A 23,030-nucleotide genomic window follows, 5' to 3' on the forward strand; every position below is an offset into this window, starting at 1 on the left:
TTTGCTTTTTAAGCCATAAAAAAATATGGTAACATTTTATAGCAGTCTGAGCTAAGGCAAACCATGATGTTCATTACTATCATATGTATGTGGCATCTGATATTTAAGTGTCAACACCTAGCCCCAATGTGTCACAGTCTGTCATCCCCACACTAGCTGGGACATCCAATTCTACAAGGGCACAGTTCCCTTTGTCTCTTGCCAATCGCAGAGAGGTGACACTTTACTTTTAAGGATGATAGGGTCCCTCTCACAATTGCATAGTCTTATATTTGGTTATTTGCTTCTATCACCTTAAGAGTATAATGCAAAGACAGGGAGTAGAAGCTACCATAGCTGAGATTTGAAAGAGAGGCAGGAAAGCATATGTCTTATTTTGAAGCAACCATAAGGGATTGAGAACATGGCATAAATGAAAATAAGATTAAAGTGCAAATTTTATACTTTCTATATATACTTTGGTCTTAATGTTAGACCTCTCATTGTACAAGCTGATGTCATTTGTAGAAGCAGTGAGCACTTTCATCACCTAATAGTCACTTTTTATGTTCTTCTTCTTATCATTATTACTATTACACTTTACTTTTTTTTTTTTTTATTTGTGAAAAGGTAATACAAACTTCCTTTACAGGATTTAAAAGAAAGAGTATGTAATGGTTATCATGGGGAGGAAGATAGAGGGAGGAGAATAAGTGAAGAAGGGTGTGGAGAAGGGTGAAAAGAAGGACAAATATAAGGTGACAGATAATGATCTGGCTTTGGTTGATGGGTGTACACCACAATCAATAGTACAAATACTACAGAAATGTTTACCTAAAACCTATGTAATCTTATTGATCAATCTCACCCTGTTAAATTTAATTTTCTAAATAAAAACTTTTTTAAAAAGCATGCTCTGACCAGGTGGCTTGGTAGTAGAGCATTGGCCGGGCGTATGGATGTCCCCAGTTCAATTCCCGATAAGGGCACACAGGAGAAGCATCCTTCTGCTTCTTCACCCCTCCCCTTCTCTTTTCACTCTCTCTCTCTTCTACTCCCCTCCTGCAGCCATAGCTGCATTAAAGCGAGTTGGCCCCAGGCTTTGAGAATGGCTTCATGGCCTCTGCCACAGGTGCTAAAAAATGGCTCTGGTTGCAATGGAGCAAGGGCCCTAGATGGGCAGAACATCGCCCCCTAATGGACTTGCTGGATGAATCTCAGTTGGGGCACATGCGGGAGTCTGTCTCTGCCTTCCCACACAAAAGTAAAAAAAATAATAATAATAAAGCATGTGACTTGTTCATCCTTAATCCTAGCCACTTCTCCCAAGTAGGAAACCATATTAATAGCTTTTTTGAGGATTCCCAGAGATAGTTGGTGTGTACAGATGTATGATTGCACATAATACTTACATTTTTCCAGTAAACACATTATGCACACCTTATGTACCTCATTTTTTCACTTTATAATGTATTTTCAATATTGTTATATATTCATAAAAATAGAAATGAAATTTATATTTATTTACTAGATGCATAGTATTTTAGTATATTCACATGCTAAATTTATATTACCAATTCACATAGATACATATATAAGTAGTTTTCAATCTTTTGTTGTTTAAAGCGATCACTCAATGGATTGTTTGTAAGTATAGCTATATGATTTTAAACATGTATCTTTCATAATGTAAACAGGCTACACAAAGCATATGTACATTTATTCTACTAAATGTGGGCTGAGCATTGATATATTCTAGTAGGCAGCTTTTATGTTTAAAACTTGAATGAGTGAAATGAAAAAGAACATACACAAAACACAAGTCAGAGCATACATCCATATTCTATAAGTTCTTTAAAAAAAGAACTATTTTCTTTTAAATAGTGAGCCTACCCCTCTCACAATGTTACCAAGAAGTTTAGCAGGAGCAGACAATATTGCAGTGATCTCAGTGCCAATCCTATCTATGGTTTTTGCAACCCAGGGAGTATCATCATTTTCAGTAGCAGTAATTTTAGCTTTCAAATGATTTATCTCTGCATTCATCTCATCAGCTTGCTTTCTAAATCCATCATTAAGCATGTCTTCTTGAAGCTAAAAAAAAATGTGAGGAAGGAAATAAAATGTTTTAAATTCCCATTTTTTTCAAGAATAACATTTTGTATTTAAGAACATATTCTTAAATACTTGAACTATTTTTCTTTTACTCTTAAAATTGTTCTCTGTTACATAATTAAAGAGAATTTGTAACAAGGAATATATCCTGCCTTGGGCCTAAACACTGAAAGAAAGCATAGTTTAGAGCCTTACAAATGTTCACACAAAAATAGGGTTTTGCTAGGATGCTAAGCATGGCCTGAAGACAAATGTCATGTTTCAGTTATAACAGCATTTGAGAGATAACCTTAGTCTACTGGCACTAATACTCAGTCCCTCTTGGAATAATATAGTCAACTAAAATGTAGAAATAATGGGAACTATTTCTAGATCTAGACACTGTTCTAGATCTCCATTATAAACATGTCCAGAAGAAAAATCAGGAATTCTTCCTTTGCCATATGATAACATTGGTAGTCTATACACACCCAAGATAATGCAGCAAGTTTGAAAGCTGTCTTTTCCCTGTGTTTTGAAGTCTGGACATTTCTGATAGGTCTCTGTCAGCATAGATCTACCTAAGATTCTTTGGGTGTTGGGTAGTAGGGTTCTAAACTTGCAATGATCTTGGTAAAGCAAACCAGTTCCTGAGCAGATGACATATTTGTGTTTGAAATACCTGTGTATTCAGGCCACATAAAGATCATTTTAAAATACTCCAAAATAACACCTCAAACCCTATCTATATACTCTAATGATTCAGAGGGGAGGTACTTGTCATGACCACTCCAGAGTGTATCTACAGAGGACATTTCAAAGCCATTTTTACCAAGGAGGAAGACTGTTGGGGACTGAAATATAAACAGAGTGTTTTATATCCAGGGAACAGGTGCTGGGCCTAATCACCCATATCACTTGCCCAGTTAACAAAGAGCTATACCTGATTATTGCTTATCCCACCCATGTTCTCCAGAAGAAGCTAGAAGCTAGTTTCTTATTGGTGTAAAGTTAGATCTAATAAATGGTATGGTGGGGGTTGTCTTTGAGTTGTCTTGGAGACAGTTGAATTGCTAATGGACCACGTTTTTTCCCTGAATAAAGACAGATGTGCTTCTGGGGCCGCCATTGCATTGACTAAGGAGCAGTAGAGACTGTTTGCCGTGCGGTCCTCCAGAACCCATCATTATGTATATATCTTTAATTCTCTAGCTATCATTTATTTAATTCCATACCTTTTCCTGTTTGAGGACCCCATAACAGACTTGTCGTGGCTAGACCACGACAGAAGACAAGCACATGAGGTCAAGATTAAAATAATTCCTACTCAGTAAATGTTCTTCTTTCCATGATCTGGCTTTATCGTCATTCATCACATCTGAGGTACAAGGACAATGACCACTGAGCAGTACTGAAGCCACAGCAGGACTTACCTTCAGTTTATGTTCCAACATCATAGTATGCTCTCTCAATAGGTTTTCTCTGTCCCTCTCCATTTTCTGCTTCAGTTGGAATATGTTTTCCTCGAGACTTCTCTTCTGCGCCTCCATCTGCTGCTGCTGCTCCTGGAGTTTCTGTCTCATCAGCTCCTGTTCCTTCTCGGCTGCCTCCTTCCTGGCCCGCTCCTCTGCCCCAAGGAGGTTTGAGAAAGGGAAGAAAATTAAGTGAACAATGATCTCTACCCTCCTGAGCTCAGAGACAAAACTAATCTCAAAGAGGAGGTGGGAATTCTCTGAATTCTCTTCTTTGTCCATACCATGAAGAGCATTTCAGAATGTGATGGGAAAGGCCCTGACTGGCTGATCAGTCCCTGGTTGTTTTCAGATTTAATGGCGTATGTCCGACAGAAGAAGTAAAATCTCCCTGCTGCAGGAAGGTTTTGTTCTCACACCTGTCCAAGGACACTGCAGGAGCCCGCCCGCCCACTGTGAGCCCAGCCCTGCCCACACCTGCCATGGCCTTCTCCCCGTCAGTGAGCGCTTTGTCTGCCTGTAGGATGGATTTCTCTATTGGCACCTGTGATTGCAGGAAGCTCTGGAAGACTTCATTCGCCTGAGGAAACAGGAAGGAACAAAGAACCTAGGTTTCCACTGTGTAGAATTTTACTGCAAACACAACTCTGTCCATGTCATTTTGCGTTTGTGCTTAAATTGCTACCATGGCTCCACACACAGTGTCCAAGCTCCTTACAGTGACCAGAGGCTCTCCAGACCGCTGCTGCCTGTCTCCCCCCAGTCTCTCTCCTGGGGCTACTTCCTTCCCCCTCCCTAGGTCCAGCCAGGGAGATCCATGTTCGGTTCTACAAACCCACGGTCTCTGGTGCTTTTTAAATTTACCTTCCCCACGTGAGATGCTGTCTTTAATTAGTGCTTTTCTCTCCTCTGCCACTTGCTGACTGTCACTTTAAATAAGTATTTTAATGTCTCTGCCTCTCAGTTCATGAGTCAAATGTTGACTAAAGTGTAGATGCTTCTTAATGCAACTCGAAGAACTGAATTAAAGTTTAGGGAAAGAGCTTAACATTTTGTCTAGAACAATAACAGTTCAATATATTTTAGTTGCATTATTATTATCATTATTTTTTAATATTATTATGAGTTACCACCACTTATATTGTAAACTTTTTCTGGTTCACAAGTAATATAACCTTGTACCCAGTTGTCTACATGTTTGACTTTCTTTTCTCTTTTAATTAACCTTGACTACAAAGTCTCTGACTTTAACTAGTAAATTATTTGCCTTTGACACACTATAATGCCATGTTTGTTGGATGGAGAAATGATTAGTTCCTTCCTGTATCTTGCAGATTTCAGAAATCTATACAGGTGGTACTTGGGTTACGGCACAGTTTCATTCCTATGACAGTGATGTAACCTGAATTTTGGTGTTTAAGTCAAAACATTTCCTAGACTAAGCCACTTACCTATCCTAACACAGTTTAAAATCATAATCTAAAACATAAAAACACAGCTAAGCCACAGAAAAAGGAAAAACATATAAATATACTGTACTGTGCACTATACTGTAGTAACAGAAAAAATGACAAAAAACTAGTTCACCCATGTAGTCCATAAGTACGAAGCTAATGCCGTAAGCTGAAACAGTCAAGTCTCCATTTTTTAAAGTTTTTATGGAGTGAGTGTCATAAACTCTAAATGTCATATGTCAAAACTAACATAACCCAAGGACCCCTTGCACTCATTTTGGAGAATGGACATTTCTTCCCTCCTCGGGAAGAAAGAGCAAAGAGTAGGCCTTAAAGCTCAATGGTTATAATCTGCCCATGATCTCATATTACACACAACGATGTTGTGCTCTCACATTTTCAGGAGACCTTCTTGACCTCATTCTGTGGGATCCTCATGCTCCCCTCCTACCTCACCTTCACTCCTTTCCTGGGCACTTGCCAATAGTCCTGTTCAATTCTTTCCTTTGAATCCATATAGAGCTTGTGACCACCAGGAACAGAGAAAGTTCCCGCTGAGATACTTTCCATTAGGGCCATTGAAAGCTGCTCAAGTTTATCTCGACAGAATTTGGCAGATGCCTCTTCATTCTGCAGCATGAAACTATCCTTCTTGTCCTTTATGACTTCCTGCAAGAGAAATATAGACAAATGTCACCAAAAGAAGGGACGTGAGGAGATAAAATTTCAAAGAACCTGGTAGAAGGGAGTCTAGCTCTGGTCCTCATGAGAAAAGCATTCTGAACTGAGACTCATGACACAGATAAAAATGATGTGGTTACTCAAGAGAGGATGTTGGGGGGGGGGGTAAAGAGGAACAAATATATGGTGATACAAAATGATTTAATTTTAAATGATGGGCACACAACACAATGAACAGTTCAGATACTACAGAGATGTTCACCTGAAACCTATATACTCTTTTTTTTTTTTTTTTTTTTTACAGAGACAGAAAGAGTCAGAGAGAGGGATAGACAGGGACAGACAGACAGGAATGAAGAGATGAGAAGCATCAATCATTAGTTTTTCGTTGCGCATTGTGACTTCTTAGTTGTTCATTGATTGCTTTCTCATATGTGCCTTGACCACGGACCTTCAGCAGACTGAGTAACCCCTTGCTGGAGCCAGCGACCCTTGGTCCAAGCTGGTGAGCTTTTGCTTAAGCCAGATGAGCCCGCATTCAAGCTGGTGACCTTGGGGATCTCGAACCTGGGTCCTTCCACATCCCAGTCCAACGCTTTATCCACTGCGCCACCACCTGGTCAGGCTGAAACCTATATACTCTTACTGATCCATGTAACTCCACTAAATTTAATTTCTAAATAAAAAATAAATTATATTAAAATTAAAAAAGGAAAGGCATTCTGTTGGAGAAGGTCATGGAATAAAACAGAATAATGAGGCCTGATTTACAAACAAGCCTGAAAATTCCATGTGAGGCAGGGGGAAGCTTGTTAACCCCCCTGGGTCTTCCCACAAAATCCAGAGTTGCATTACCTTATCTCTATGCTCTCTGCAGCTGCAACATTCAGTGATTCATCTTCAATGATACAATGACACAACAAGGAACATTAGAAATTGAAAATAGCCTAGGATTAGGTAATTAAGAGATATTTTGGTTCCTGAGAATGGGAGAAGGTTCTCAGAAAAGCAACCAGCTCAGGAGTGACTTTGGGGTGTTCTCGACAATCTTGAAATCATATTCACTTCAGATAGCTATCTATATTGATTGTGTATCAGAGATCGGAGAAATTTCTGGATTAAGCATATGAGGTTTGGGGGCTGAGGGAGATGCAAATGTAGTCCTTTGAAAGTTTATTCCCATGAGACCCATATTAATTGATCCTAAGTGACAGAGGAGCCACAGGGACATAAAAGTTCTTCTAGGCCTCATTCTTCAAGGGGAAGGGTCACAAAAAACAAATAATCACTATGACAAAGTACCACAAGATTCTTCTGGAACTCCTGGTTTTCATCCTTGAAGGAGTGCTCCATGAACACTTTAATGGCTTCCCTCTCGCAGGTCATGTGCACATCCAGCAGCTCCTGGAGCGTGTCTGTGGGGAAGCTCACTCGCTGCGCCATCTGCTGGCTGTAGTGCTCGGCTGCCTTCTGCAAGGCCGCTGAGTTTTCAATCTGGGCCAGGGCTGTCACCGCGTTCTCCAAACAAGGCACTGCTCCACTGTTGATAGCATCCACATAAGTCACCACCAGAGTCCCCAGCCCTAATAAGCCATGAAATTTAGAAGATAAATATAAAGTTACCACTCAACAGGATCCAAGATTCTGAAACTACATTTCTAAATCTCTTTTTCTTGCTCACACACGCACACGAACACACAGGCATACACACAGCACCTCCTTCCACTACTGTCCCACTGACAATTTTTATGGTTCTTCAGAAGGCCATAAGGCTAAGAGAATTCAGTTTCTATCTTCATCTGACATACTAAGGATATCTGGAAAACATAATTTCCCATTAAAATATTAGAAGGAAATTCTTTACATATGCAGAAAGATGAGACAGTGTAAATATGATTATATTTATTACTAATTTTGAGGCTTCCAGTAAATATTGAGAGTTTTGGGGTTAATAGTCATTATTGGACTGCTCTACGTTCCCAAAATGCCTTTTGTATTCTCCTTGAAACTCACACTCATTATAAAAGTCTTCCTTCAAGGAAACAGTGTATCCTTTTTGTATACTCAGTTTCAGATTTACTTTCAATAGAGGATTTTTTCATGTATATGGATGCTGTAGATATTACTGACACTGTTTGTAATTTGGGAGAGGAATGTATATATATATAAAGCCTCTAAAGTGTGAGAAATATACACTTGTTTTCACAGAGTATGAATATCTATAGACCTATAATGCTATATAGAACCAAACAGAAATCTTGGAGAACATATTATATAATATATTGAAAAATATTAGGCCCCACAGGGTATGAAAAGGAGACTCACGTTTCCCAGTGACCATGATACCCTCTCTGAGAGTCTTGGTTCTTGCCCGGGTGTTGATGTAAGAACAGAATCTTTTTGTTTGCTCCAGGAATTTAGGATCCAGTTGGTATTCTGCAATATTTTCAATATTGGCTAGGAGTTCTTTGTTATTTGTTGGCCGGTCAAAGACAAAACACTTCTGTTTTGGAAAATAATGTCGAATGCACTCTCTGGGGAGATTGGATAATTGGACTTTTGGATTCCTGCCTGAAAGATTAAAAAAACAAAAATGAAAGATTATAGTAGAACTGTTTGAGAACAATGACTTAAATATTTTTATGACAGGAAATTTTGCATGTTTGCCATATTCTTAGTTTATAACTTCTGTTTATGACTCTTTTAGCATAGATAGCCAATGTCTATTTAACATCAAATTTATCAATGATACAACTCTGGAGAGAAATTTGAAAGAGATCAATCATGGTAAAAAAAAATGTATTGCTGTCATTAAACCTAAAAATGGTACAGCATTGTTTATATTGTTTACTGAATGAATGACTAACAGAAAAACAGATCCAACATAGATTTTTGGCCTGCTTGATCCCCTGTGGAAATTGAGCTGTGGAACCAAAATGAGAGCCACAAACAAGGCTTAATAAAACAATATTAGAAATGACACCCACATTATTTAAGGAAAACTGTTTTGATGCTAAACATTATGTGTACAGCATTAACTTGTTTTAAGGAAAATCTTTAAAGAATAAATATAACTATCAATAAAATGTAATTTTAAAATGTCAGCACTGATCTCTAAACTCTTTAACGTAAAGAAATATATTTGATTGACAGTGTTGCTCTTCTGATTAGTATTTCTCATTATTTTAAGAAAGTATAAATAGAAATACAAAAACAAAAATGAATAAATCAGAATTAATATTTCTTTCAAGGTTTCATCAGATACATATGTACCCACATGAATGTATAATTTATTAATTTGAAATTATAGCAGGGATACATATTCAAGAATTTTAAAAAAGCTGTAATATATAGAAAGAGTTAACATCATTAAAATGTCCATATTTCCTGAAGTCATCTTTTTTTTAAAACAGAGACAGATAGGGACAGACAAACAGGAAGGGAGAGAGATGAGAAACATCAATTCTTCATTGCGGCACCTTAATTGTTCATTGATTGCTTTCTCTTATCTGCCTTGACTGGGGAGCTGCAGCACAGTGAGTGACACCTTGCTTAAGCCAGTGATCTTGGGCTCAATCCAGCAACCTTTAGGCTCAAGCTAGTGACCATGGGGTTTGTCTATGATCCCATGCTCAAGCCAGCAACTCCTTGGTCAAGCTGGTGAGCCCATGCTCAAGCCAGTGACCTGAGGGCTTTAAACCTGGGACTTCCACATCCCAGTCCAAGGCTCTATCTACTGTACTATCTCCTAGTCAGGCTGCCCAATGTAATCTATACATTCAATGTGCTCACTCCTTATCAAAATACCAATGGTGTTTTTCATAGCACCAATATAAATAATCCACAAACATATATGGAACCAAAAAAGACCCCAAATAGTAACAGAAGTCCTGAGAAAGAAGAAAATATTTGGAGGTACCACACAACCTGATATCAAACTATATTACAGTGCTATAGTGGTCAAAACAGTATGGTACTGGCATAAAAATAAATACATAGATCAAGGTAATAGAATAGAGACCCCAGAAATAAATCTATTCCTAACAAATAAATTTTTTTTTTTTTTTTTTTTTTTTTAGATTTTATTTATTCATTATAGAGAGGAGAGAGAGAGAGAGAAGGGGGGAGGAGCAGGAAGCATCAACTCCCATATGCGCCTTGACCAGGCTAGCCCAGGGTTTCGAACCGGCAACCTCAGTGTTTCCAGGTTGACACTTTATCCACTGCGCCACCACAGGTCAGGCTATCTATTCCTGTATGAACAATTAATGTATAACAAAAGAGGCAATAAGATAAAATAGGGTGAAGACAATCTATTCAACAAATGGTATTGGAAAAATTGGACAGATCCTTGTGGAAAAAGAAATGAAGTTAGACCACCTTCTTGGATCATACACAAAAATAAACTCAAAATGGATTAAATAGTTAATTGTAAGACTTAAAACTATAAAACTCCTAAAAGAAAACAAAGGTAGTAAAATCTCAGACATTTCTCTTAGCAATATTTTTTTTAGATATATCTCTAGGGCAGGGAAGATAAAATAAAAATAAACAAATGAGACTACATCAAAATAAAAGGTTTTGCACAAAAGAGAAAAACACTAACAAAACAAAATAGCATCCACTAAATGAATGAAGACATTGGCCAATTACACAACTAATAAGGGATTAATATCTAAACTATATAAATACCTCACATACTCAAAATAAAAACCATTTGATAAAAAAGTGAGCAGAGAACCTGAATAGACATTTCACCAAAGAGGACATACAGATGGCCATAGACATATGTAAAGATGCTAAATGTCTTTAATCATCAGTAAAATGCTAATTAAAACCACAAGGAGCTATTACCTCACAGCTGTCCCAATGGTTCTCATCAATAAATCAAAAAACAACACATGTTGGAGAGGTAGGAGAGAAAAGGGAACCATAGTGCACTGTTGGTAGGAATGCAGATTGGTGCAGCTACTATGGAAAACAGTAAGGAGTTTCCTCAAATTAAAAATAGAACTACCTTATGACCCGGCAATTTCACTTCTGAGTATATATACAAAGAAATCAAAACACTAATTCAAAAAAATATATGCACTCCTGTGTTCACTGCAGTGTTGTTTAAAACAGCCAAGAAATAGAAGTAATGCAAGTGCCCAACAATACATAAGTAGATAAAGAAGAGCTGGCACATATCTACAATAGAATATTATGTGGCCATAAAAATAAAAAGATGAAATGTTAACATAGGTGACAGCATGGATGACCCAGAGGGTACTATGCTCAGTGAAGTAAGTTAGACAAAGAAAAACAAATATCATACGATTTCACCTATATGTGAAATCTAAAAAAACAAAATAAACAAACAAAATAGGAATAGACTCATAGATAAAGAGAACAGACTGATGGCTGCCAGTAGGTGGTTCAGTGGAAGGGTTGGATGAAAAAGGTGAAGGGATTAACAAATACAAATTGGTAGCTACAAGAATATAAGGTACAACATAGGGTATACAGTTAATACTATTGTAATAACTATGTATGGCGCCAGGTGGGTACTTGAAATATTGGGAGAATCATCTTGTTAAGTATATAATATAGTATATAATATCTAACACTATGTTATACACTTGAAAATAATATAAAATAATATTAAATATAAACTGTAATTGAAAAGAAAATTTATTTTTAATAAAAGCTATAATATAGAAATTAATATTCTAAAAATTATCAAAAATATCACAAATACATAGAATGAAAAGACAAAAATATTTAAGGTATATTAAAATATAAATCACTTTTATTGATAATACTTGTATCAAGATAATAGTTATATGCCTATTTTAGAAAAATACTTTCTAATCATTTGAAAAATACATTTTTCATTAGATAGGCTGTTCCTTGCCATTTTATACCTAACAAGTATCTGAGCAGTTGTTTTCCTCAACATGAAAAAGCAGGAGTGAAAATAATAGACATGAGTGTCTGGTAGTTAGAAAGTTTTAGCACCATTGTATTCTAAGTTACATTTGAATGCTAAATTAGGAACTGTGTAAAGAACAGATTCGTTGGTTATGAATAATTTTACTCTACTTTAGGTTATACTTTTCTTATGTGAAGTTAAACTCCAGTTCATAAAGCCTTACAGCCAATCTTCCAGCCACCATTTCTGCAGACTTCATCTAGTCTAAAATACAGATGCAACTCCAGAGGTGATGAACAGTGTTTAGTATCTCCCACCCTCTGTTGGACCACCCACTGCACAGCCATGCTCTGTTACCTGGAATCAGCTTCAAGGCATTCTCCAGGTACTGATCTTCTGTGATAGGGTCACCGTTTAACTTTAGCTCCAGGGTGAAATCCCGTACAGTCCAGATAAAGTCTGGGAAGAAACTCACAAATTCTGTGGAATCTTCTAATTCATCCCCATCTGATGTAGGGGAGGACTTAGCCCTGATGAGGTCTGTGAGCTCTGTCACATAACTAGGAGTTGGCTAAGGAAAAGGAAATTCCTATGCACAATTTCTACATTTCTCTAATAAAAAATATACGTGTATAAACACTATCTTTTGCTCTGGTTCCTTCTGTTCCCCAAAACCGTTAAGTGAGAGGGCAAGAGAAACTGACTAGATCTCTCTGTTCTCAGAGAGTCCGTGAGACATGATGGTTCAGTTCCAGGAAGGATACTGCAGCTGCTCCAGGGCCTGGCGGTTGATGGTGCCCATGCTGTTGTAGACAAACATGCTGCTCAGAAGCACAGCCAGGGCGAAGATCCACAAGTCATTTTTAGGGTCGCCCTAGAAGCAGATTAGGGCAAGACATGTGGGAGTTTTACCCTGTAGAAATTCAGTCAGACACTAAGTCTATGAGACTTTTGTTTACATTTCAGTTAATATAGTCACTATGCAAAAATGTTAAGTTTAAAGACAGGTATTAGCTTTGATAATTACGAAGACATTTCTTCATTTTTTATATATATTAATTAGGGAGAGAGAGAGTGATACACTGATTTGTTGTTCCAGTTATTTATGCATTCATTGGTTGATCCTTATATGTGCATTGACTGGGGATCAAACCCACAATTTTGGTGTTTTGGGACAATGCTCAAAACAACAACTGAGCTACCTGGCCAAGGCCACAAAGACATTTTTTGTGACTGCCATTTTTTCATATACAAAAAGACTATCCTCACAAGTCTTTCTTTTCATTCAATTGGTTGAAATAGAATAACATAGAAAAACTTACCAGGTGTGCAATTAGGTTCAATGAAAGATATTAACACAAATTCATTTTGCACATATTTTTTGGTCATGAGCTACATAAAATATTCCATAGTTAACATAACAAGGGATATATTTAACAAATGTTTATTAATATTTCCATTGTCATTAAATTTAAAAAGTAGTTTAAAATAATAAATATTACTTTCAAGGTGACTATTTCAAAGCCATGACAAACATCTATAACAATGAATGTCACAGAGATAACAATAGCTATAAGAGGCATACATCTTAATAATACATATAAGCATTGGAACCTATAGCTATAATGGTAAAATAAAATTTAATAGTCCACAATGAAATAGCAGAGTTCTAAAAGTTGAAAAATTGTATAGACATGAAGTTTTCCTCAACATTTTGATTAAAAATGAAAGATTTGGTAGAATGTGACCTTGAAGAAATGAAGGTGATCCTGCAGATAGAAAGACCCACAGAAGCAAAAGTAGACATGGTAGAATACAGGGATATTGGCAAAAAAAAATGTAGAGTTGTTTGATTTGACTGGAACAGGGACGAACTTGAAAAGTTAAGATGGATAGTGAGCCCAGTACAACTAGCTGAAGAACTTTAATGGCTGGGCTAGTTTGTCTATACAAAACACAGAGTATATGAATAATGACAATACAGATTTTTTTTCTATTATAAACAGTATCTAAAGTTGTTCACTAGAGAAAAAGGTAAAAATGCCTAGAAAACTCAATAAGAAATTTTTTGAGAAAACAATGTTGATTCGATAATTTATCTTCTCAAACCCCAATTTGAAAATAATAATCAATTAGGATAAGAAGTATCACTTATGACACACAATAGGTTGTTTAGACAGCAAGACTATAGTACTTTTGATATATACAAATAAAATTTCTAACTCCTTTTGCGTAGAACTAGAGCAGGTGTCCCAAAACTGTGGCCCCCTGAGGCCATTTATCCGCCCCCTCCCCTGCACTTCCAGAAGGGGCACCTCTTTCATTGGTGGTCAGTGAGAGGAGCACTGTATGTGGTGGCCCCCAACGGTCTGAGGGACAGTGAACTGGCCCCCTGTGTAAAAAGTTTGGGGACCCCTGACTAGAGAGTACTAAAAATTTAAGTACTATGTCTAAATAAGTCTCGAACTAAGGCAGAAAAAGGAAAATCATTCATTTTATCCATTAACAGAAAACCAAAATATAAAAAATTTATCTTAAGACGTTGTTGTAGGACAAGCACATGCTTTTATAGAATCAATGCATTCAGAGGTATCTCCAAGTCTTCTAGAATGCTCTGTGGGTACTTGATGAACTTCATGATAAGATTACAGACTCTTAGAGGGCAGGACTTTTACTTTGGTCACTAATACATACAGTAATAATCTAGACACCTGAAAACATGGCGCTCAGTAATTATTTATTATAATTTTATTTAATTATAAAATTATTCACCTGGGGCCAAGAAATATAGGAAAATTTTATTCAATGTACCATAGCATCTTACCTCTAAGTAATATTCAAACAAACAAAAATTTGCCTGATATATAGTTGAATTTTGAGGTTTCACAAATAGATTGAGCAGTTAAATTACTAAGTGCATGAAGAGAATATCCAGATTAAAACAATTTATCTGTGACCCTCTACCTTACCTTTTCCACATCGCCCAGGCCCTCAGTGTCCAGAAGGACCAGCATGTGGTCAGGCTTACAGGGATGAGGCACACACCACATCCAGATGCCCTTGGTTTTAGACTGCACCGTAGAGCCTAGAGGGAATCCTGTAAAGGAAGGAGAGACCCAACACACACTGACAACAGTTAATCTAAGCAGCCGAAGGGCTACAATGACAGACTTGCTGGAAAGTAAGTACTGCAGAATAAAGATGGTGCTTTCCCTACTTTGTAAGAATGCCTTAATTTGTATCATCTATTTCAAGGAAGAGATAAATATTATATTAACTGTGACAATGACACCCAGCAAGGGCTCAAGATGGAGGCAAGAGGCATCCACGAACTACACATAATGGAGATCACTGACAATCATAAAAACACCTTTTAAAAGAAAGGTCAAGTCCAAATCCAGATAGAAGTGGAAAGAAGAGAGAGATCAAGAGAGATCTCAAACAAACAAAACAACAACAAAGAAATTGAGGTAACATTTTTTTTCAGTCTAAGTGATAAAAAGAAATAATAGGAGTAGGTGAGGTTGGTAGCTATAATGGGATGTGAACTCACAAAAAATTACTTTTTTTTTTTAAATGAGAGCAGGGGAGATAGAGATACGGACTCCTGCATGTTCCCTGATGGAGATTCATCTGGCCAACTCCCATCTGGGGCCAATGCTCTGCCCATCTGGAAAAGATTACTGCAACTGAGCTATGTTTAGCACCTGAGGTGGAGCCTCAACAAAGTCATCCTCAGCACCCGGTGTTGTTGTACTTGAATCAATGGAACCATGGCTGAAGGAAGGGAAGAGTGAGAGAAAGAGAAGGGGGAGAAGTAGATGGTCACCTCTTTTGTGTGTTCTGATAGGGAATCATTACACACCAGGTGGACCCTCCACCACTGAGCCAACTGGCCAAGGCACAAAAGAATTTTAACATAATGACACATATTCAAACATCTTTATATGCTGATGGAAATATTCCACAGCAAAAGCAATATATGTTATGAGAGAAAGAGGGGAGACACAATTGCAAGAGCCCAGTGCTTGCACAGGTAAAATAAGGTAAGAATCTGTGCATTGGTAACAAAGGTTTTCCTTAACAAGAGTAAAACAAAGACTAGTCGGGTAATAGAATACACTAAGGTAGTAATTTAGTGTTGAGAGTTAGAATTAGGTTGGTTTATTGAGAGAAGTATAGTTCTCTCTTCATGTAACCAGGGAAGAAAACTAAGAAGCTGTGATATAGCTAGAGTCAAAGAATTACCTCTGCTTTAGACAACACTCACCATGGTTCTGTCCTGCAAGTTGGTTCATCAGGTAGGATTTGCCTGTACGATACAGTCCTACAATGGCCACAACCACCAATGGCTGAGAAATCTGGTCAAGAATCTGTAGAGCTTCCAGATTCACTGACAGTTGCTCACTGATGTTTTCTACCAAACAAATGGGGGCCATCATGTTGAGTCTAGGTGCCATGGCAGCCTGCCAACCTGGAAGAACATCCCAGTAGAAATAAAATTATAATGTTATTCTCTGATGCAGTTATGTAAAGCACTTTAGGACGGTGTGAGTTTTTTAGCTTTATTTCTGGCATAGTAAACATAGGCTAAGCCTTGCACTAAAAGATTAATCTATTTTTAGTTTTGCCTTTACAGTGAATCTCTCTGAAGGCCAACAAGTTGCCAATGCTGTAAGGATCTCAGATCGACTGTTATTGCTGGCACTAGGCAGCCACAACTTATAATGCAATAGAGTGGCTCTACCCACACAAAGGTCATCATCACTGAGAAGCAAAGCCGTCACCTCATGTGAACATCATCTCCCCAGACCAGTGGTTTAACCAGCTTTAAAGAGGGCAGTGAGGCTGATGCTGAGGAAGAACCTAGGAGCAAGATGACCTCAGAATGAAAACCCTGAATTGTTAAACCACAGTTTCCACACATCTTTTCTGTCTCATGATCCTAGTTGTCGAGAACGACCATAAAACTAGTAATGAGTATGACAAGTATTTATGAGTTCTTAAATTGACAATTCAGGCTGACATATGACAGATCAATGAAATGTAATATAAATAGAACCATTTATGCTATTCAAAAGAATGAATAAATTTGGGGTGCCTGTAGAAAACAGCTTTTGGTTTTTCTATTTGAGAAGTTATCAAAATGGTTTTAACCACAAAGTATAAAAGTCATTTTCCTTTGAAGAAAAACTGAATCACTAGGAGATTGTTTTTGTTTTTCATAATAAAAATGTACATCAAAATAAAAAAAGGATATATATTTTAAGCCAATAAAAAGTATATATTTATAAAATTCAATGAAAAATAATAAGAGGACCTCCGAATTCTTGTACCTTCCATGTGAGCGTTCAAAAATATCCATGTTCTCCTATATGCAGGTGATTTGATACAATATATAGAAAACCTTGATGATTCTAAAAAAATACTATTAGCACTAATAAATGAATTCAGTGAAGTAGCAAGAAACAAAATTAACATTCAGAAATTTGTTGCATTTTTATACACTGATTACCAACTATCATTAAGAGAAATTAAGGAAATAATTGTATTTACAATAGCATCAGAAAGAATAAAATACCAGGGAATAAGTTTAAGCAAAGAAGTAAAAGACTTGTACTCTAAAAACTATAAGATATTAATCACAGTAATAAAAAAGATACAAATAAATGGAAGAATATACCATACTCATGGGTTGGAAAAATTAAGATCACTAAAATGATCATACAATCTATGGAGTCAATGTAATCTTTATCGAAAAACCAATGGAATTTTTCATCTAAGTAAATCAAATATCCCTAAAATTTATATGGAACCACAAAACACCCTGAATTGCCAAAGTACTCTTGAGAAAGAAAAACAAGTTGAAGTTATCATGTTATTTAGTATCAAACTAGGCTACAAGGCAACATTAATCAAAACAATATGCAGTAGCACAAAACAAACACAAAGGTCAATGGAGCAGAATAAAAAGCCCAAGTATAATCCATATTAATGTGGTCAATTAATCTATGACAAAGGAGACAAGAATCTAAGATGGAGTAAAGATATTTCAAGAAGCGGTGTTTGGAAAAGTGGACAGATACATGCAAAAAATGAAACTAGACTTCTTTTTTATATATATATACAAAAATAAACTTAAAATGGATTAAAGATTTAAAAGTAAACCCTAAAACCATAAAATCGCTAGAAGAAAACACAGGCAAAAACTTTTTGACATTGATCTTCGTAATATTTTGAGGAGATATTTCTCCTAGGGCAAAGATCACGAAAGCAAGAATAAACAAATGGAACTCATACAAACTAAAAAGCCTTTACACTACAAAGAAAACTATCAACAGAACAAAAAGGCAGCCTACTTAATGGGAGAACACCTTTGCAAATAATATATCTTGTAAGGGGTTAAAATTCAAAATATATTTAGAACCCAAGCAACTCAACATCAAAAACACAAAAGAAAGCAAAACAAACAAAAAAACAGTATGATTAAAAAACAATGAAAGGGCCTGAGTGACATTTCTCTAAAGAGGTTATTGATGTGGCTAACAGACACATGAAAAGATGCTAAAAATCACTAATCATTGGAGAAATGCAAATCAAAACCACAGTGAGATGTTACCTCATTCCTGTCAGAATGGCTATTATATAATAAACAACAAACAATAAATCTTGGCAAGAATGTAGAGAAAAAAGAACTCTTACACCCCATTGGTGTGATTATAAACAGATGTGGCCTCTATGGAAAATAGTATGAAATTTTCTGACAAAATTAAAAATAAAACTACCATATGACTCAGAAATTCTACTTCTGGGTATTTATCTGAAGAAGTCAAAAGCACAAATTCAAAAAGATATTTGCACTAACCAGTGCGTTGTACATCTGAAACAAATACAAAGTTATTGAAAGTAAACTTTAATTAAAAAATAAAAAACTAAAAACAAATAAAAAGATATATCCACTCCTGTATTCATTGTAGCATTAATTACAATAGCCAAGATATGTAAGCAATTTAGGTATCTAACAATAGATGAATGGATAAAGAAGATGTGGTACACTTATAAATGGAAAATTATTGTACCATGTCCCATAACCATAAAAAGTACAACCGTGCTGGCCCTGGCTGGTTGGCTCAGCGGTAAAGCGTTGGCCTGGTGTGCGGGGGACCCGGGTTCGATTCCCGGCCAGGGCACATAGGAGAAGCGCCCATTTGCTTCTCCTCCCCCCTCCCCTCCTTCCTCTCTGTCTCTCTCTTCCCCTCCCGCAGCCAAGGCTCCATTGGAGCAAAGATGGCCCGGGCGCTGGGGATGGCTCCTTGGCCTCTGCCCCAGGAGCGCTAGAGTGGCTCTGGTCGCGGCAGAGCGACCCCCGGAGGGGCAGCGCATCGCCCCCTGGTGGGCAGAGCTCCACCCCTGGTGGGCGTGCCGGGTGGATCCCTGTCCAGCGCATGCCGGAGTCTGTCTGACTGTCTCTCCCCGTTTCCAGCTTTAGAAAAATACACACACACACACACACACACACACACACACACACACACACAGTACAACCGTGCTATTTGCAAGAACATGGATAAACTTGGAGGGTGTTATTCTAAGTGAAATAAGTGAGAAAGACAAATACCATATGAAATCATTGTGGTATTAAATGGACTCTAAAAAACAAAATAAATGAACAAACAGAACAAACAGAAACAAACTCATAGATGCAAAGACAAACTGTTGGTTGCCAGATTGGAGCAGGTGGGGGAATGGGCAAATAAATTGAAGGGGATTAAGAAGTACAAACTTCCAGTTATAGAAAGAGTCATGGGGATGCAAAGTACAGCATAGGGTATAGAGTCAGTAACATCGAAAGAACAATGTATGCTGCCAGATGGGGACACCAACTAAAAATAATATAATGTTGTTTGTCAACTATAATTTTAAAATACATTTAGAAAAGTATCCATGTGAAAAGAGTCATACTAAACGCCATCCTCAAATGGGCCTATAAACTCCTGAACTTGCCTGCCCTAGAATTTGGGAGAAGAAAGGCCAACTTATTTTCTAGGAAAGGCTGAGTTGGTGCTTCCCATTTTTTAGAACATACCATGAAAGTATCTGACCCAGGAGGTATCTGCAGCAAGCTTGGACCTGACCAATGACTTACGGCCAAAACCCAGAGATAACATGCTTACTTTCCAATTTATGAAGGTGCAATTGGGGATGAGAGTGAGGCCATAATCTTTAGGCAGCCCATTTGATTCTGGCTTTCTCTTTTTTTCTCTCTCTCTATCCAATTAATAAAAGCAGCCAGAGCTCTCTAAGATAATCCTGCTCATGATTCTATAATAATAGTAATAATAATGAACAATAATAATTTAGGAGGCAAATCTAATCTAGTGTGCAGTCAGGGTTGAGATACCTTGATAAGTCTATCCTGATGCAAATTACTATTAGGAACATTGAGCTCACAGATGAAGAAACTGCCACCTGCCCTTAAAGAGCCAGAAGAAACTAATCTCTCATCCCTCCCTGCACCTATCTTTCCCAGATCACTTGCTGCTGTCCTGGTTATGTGACATGCTGCCAGGCTGTCACCACACACCCACCACTGCTCCAAAGGCAGAAGCTGAGCTCCCAGAACCAGAGCCAGCAGCTGAACCCTGCATCCTAGACTAAGGGGCTGCCTGTGCTCTTCCTCCAGGGTCCTCAGAGGCCATTTTGAGTCAGAAATTGAGAGGTTTAAGCTCAAGACCAAGTTGTCTGTAAAAGAAAGTTGATGAATGAGCACTTCTGCCCCACAGCTCCTGGAGTCTGTATGTTCAAGAAGTTCCAGTGGTTTCTCACTCCTCCTTGCTCCCTTTCCTCCTCCCACTTCTCTGTTGCTGTGTTATAGACCTTACAAACAAGCTGAGGAAGCTTTTTTTTATATTCATACAAAGGAAACAGCAAGAAACTAAACCTGAAAATAAAAGTTTTTGTTTTTGTTTTTGGTGGGCATCATACATTTGGTAACAGCATAGGATAAAAAACAGGCATACACTTTATAGTTACTTTTAACAGCTGATTATTGAGCATGAGAATAAATTATTTCATCTAAATACCGCTTTGTATTGTACAATCTTTGGAATGGTGTATGTGGTTAATACAGTAAAGAATGGTTTAATATTGAAATTGTGCTTTGAGGACCATCTTTTCTGAGGTGGGGAGCAGGGAGGCGGAGGAAGGCACTGTCTTTAACAAGCGCTTCTGCTAGGAGGCCGGTTTGGTTCCTCAGTCAGAGAAAGGACTTCTGCCCCTTCCCGCAGGTGATGGAGGATGCACTCCTTCTCCCATGCAGGAGGGCTCTTTGTGCAGCCCTGGGTGGATGCCCAAGAAGCAGCGGCACATCCGAGGAACAAGATGTGCCCGTTGCTGCCTTACGATTCAAATGGAGACGCTGTGCTGCCCTGAGAATAGAGTCCCGCGGGCCACACCGCTTCGGGCATCAGCCGCCAGCCGCCAGCCCAGGGACGGATCCACCGTCGCCCGGCCCGGGCCGCCAGCGCGGGATGTGCCCCGAAGTACGGATTGTTGTTGCTGATGTTACTTAACAACCATGCGCATGAAAGACCAAGGCTAGCAGCAAACTTACCTGTCTCCGGGTCTGCAGACCGGAAGAGTTCCCAGCTGTCTTTGCTTGCTTCTCAAGCGCTCTTCCTGAGTCTGGCTCAAGTGGAAGAAAGCTGCTTTCTGGCTTCGTTTTAAACGCTGAAGATCCAGCCGGTAATCACTGCCAAGTAGTTTTGAGTCAGGTTGAAAAGATCTGAAACCGAAAGGTCACAGCATTTTAGGTGACATTAACTCACCTCTCCCCACTCCCTGTCCCCCGGAAGGAATGAAACCGGTGGAAAGAAAGACATGTTTCCTGTTCACCGGGATCACGAATCCCAGCTAGCCCCCCTCCTCACTTGGCTTGTGTCCCCTGACCCCACAATAAACACAGAGCAGCAGGCTGGATGGGAGCCCCTAGCAGCAGGCTGACAGAGGTCCGCAGCCTTGCCTCTCAGGAGTACTTTTTGGAAGGCACTCAATGTAAGGTATTTTTCCCCGCGGAGAAGGAAGGAAGAGGGCTCGGAGCCGCAAAGTGTGGAATAATAAACGGCTTTATTGAGTACAGAGCGTGCATCCCGCCCGGCAAGGTTCCCTGGCCCAGAGGAAAGAAACATGGAGGCTAGGGAAGTTGCAAAGATTAAACCGGGTGGCAGATATTTAAAGGGTCCCTCTAGGGAAGTGGAGCTACTATGACGTGATGAAATTTCACTGGCTGGCAGAGGATCGCTTCTTTCCAAATGGTTCCTGGGAAGCCTCCTTTGGTGGGCTTGATTGTGGGCGGTCCTAGCCAAAGTGGGCGGGTCTTAGTTCCTACGTGACCATGCCTCTATCCACCAACCTTACACTCAAGGTTTTTTGTAATTGTTGTTTTCATTTTATGCTTAGACTCCCTTTTTATTTACAGCTTTTAAAAAGCTGTTTTCATTACCAGTAAGTTAGTCCATAAAACTCCTTTTTTTTTTTTTTGCATTTTTCCAAAGCTGGAAACGGGAAGGCAGTCAGACAGACTCCTGCATGCGCCCGACCGGGATCCACAGGGCATGCCCACCAGGGGGCGATGCTCTGCCCATCTGGGGCTTTGCTCTGTTGCATCCAGAGCCATTCTAGCGCCTGAGGCAGAGACCAAAGAGCCATCCTCAGCACCCAGCCATCTTTGCTCCAATGGAGCCTCGGCTGCGGGAGGGGAAGAGAGAGACAGAGAGGAAGGAGAGGGGGAGGGGTGGAGAAGCAGGCTGGTGCCTCTCCTGTGTGCCCTGGCCGGGAATCAAACCCTGGACTCCTGCACGCCAGGCTGACGCTGTACCACTGAGCCAACCGACCAGGGCCCATAAAACTCCCATTTTTCTAGTCAAAAGATAATCACTATTATTTTGTAGCCTATTCTTCACCTTACATTTTCTTTTGTGGTGGCTTTGTGGGGGTTATAAGGGTCCTGCGTTTATATTTTAAGCGTTTGATTTAATAAAATAATATAAATATAAAACTTAAAAGTGAGGCCCTGGCCGGTTGGCTCAGTGGTAGAGCGTTGGCCTGGCGTGCAGAAGTCCCGGGTTCGATTACCAGCCAGGGCACACAGGAGAAGCGCCCAACTGCTTCTCCACCCCTCCCCCTCTCCTTCCTTCTGTCTCTCTCTTCCCCTCCCGCAGCAAGGCTCCATTGGAGCAAGGATGGCCCGGGTGCTGGGGATGGCTCCTTGGCCTCTGCCCCAGGTGCTAGAGTGGCTCTGGTCGCAACAAAGTGACGCCCAGATGGGCAGAGCATCGCCCCCTGGTGGGCAGAGCGTCGCCCCTGGTGGGCGTGCCGGGTGGATCCCCGGTCGGGCGCATGCGGGAGTCTGACTGTCTCTTCCCGTTTCCAGCTTCA

The 23,030-nt window shown here is 39.0% G+C and overlaps 1 protein-coding gene across 4 annotated transcripts; it reads right to left on the minus strand.

Annotated features, from left to right (window-relative positions):
- Positions 1 to 590: 590 nt before the first annotated feature.
- LOC136330941 (guanylate-binding protein 6-like) lies at positions 591 to 21,781 on the minus strand. Of its 4 annotated transcripts, none has more exons than XM_066268578.1 (12): positions 21,616 to 21,781; positions 21,208 to 21,378; positions 15,865 to 16,068; positions 14,564 to 14,691; positions 12,359 to 12,468; positions 11,952 to 12,154; positions 8,006 to 8,251; positions 6,983 to 7,263; positions 5,456 to 5,668; positions 4,023 to 4,125; positions 3,507 to 3,700; positions 591 to 2,073 (listed from the first exon to the last, which is right to left on the minus strand). In XM_066268578.1, the coding sequence occupies exons 3-12, from the start codon at positions 16,052 to 16,054 to the stop codon at positions 1,846 to 1,848; spliced, it is 1,896 nt and encodes a 631-aa protein (XP_066124675.1). In that variant the 5' UTR covers positions 16,055 to 16,068; positions 21,208 to 21,378; positions 21,616 to 21,781; the 3' UTR covers positions 591 to 1,845. The 4 variants fall into 4 exon arrangements, with proteins under 4 accessions (XP_066124675.1, XP_066124676.1, XP_066124677.1 ...); XM_066268579.1 differs by having other exon boundaries at positions 21,524 to 21,781; XM_066268580.1 differs by having other exon boundaries at positions 21,489 to 21,781.
- Between the last annotated feature and the right edge of the window lie 1,249 nt (positions 21,782 to 23,030).

This window comes from Saccopteryx bilineata, chromosome 3, assembly GCF_036850765.1.
Source record: "Saccopteryx bilineata isolate mSacBil1 chromosome 3, mSacBil1_pri_phased_curated, whole genome shotgun sequence".
Lineage (NCBI taxonomy): Eukaryota > Metazoa > Chordata > Mammalia > Chiroptera > Emballonuridae > Saccopteryx > Saccopteryx bilineata.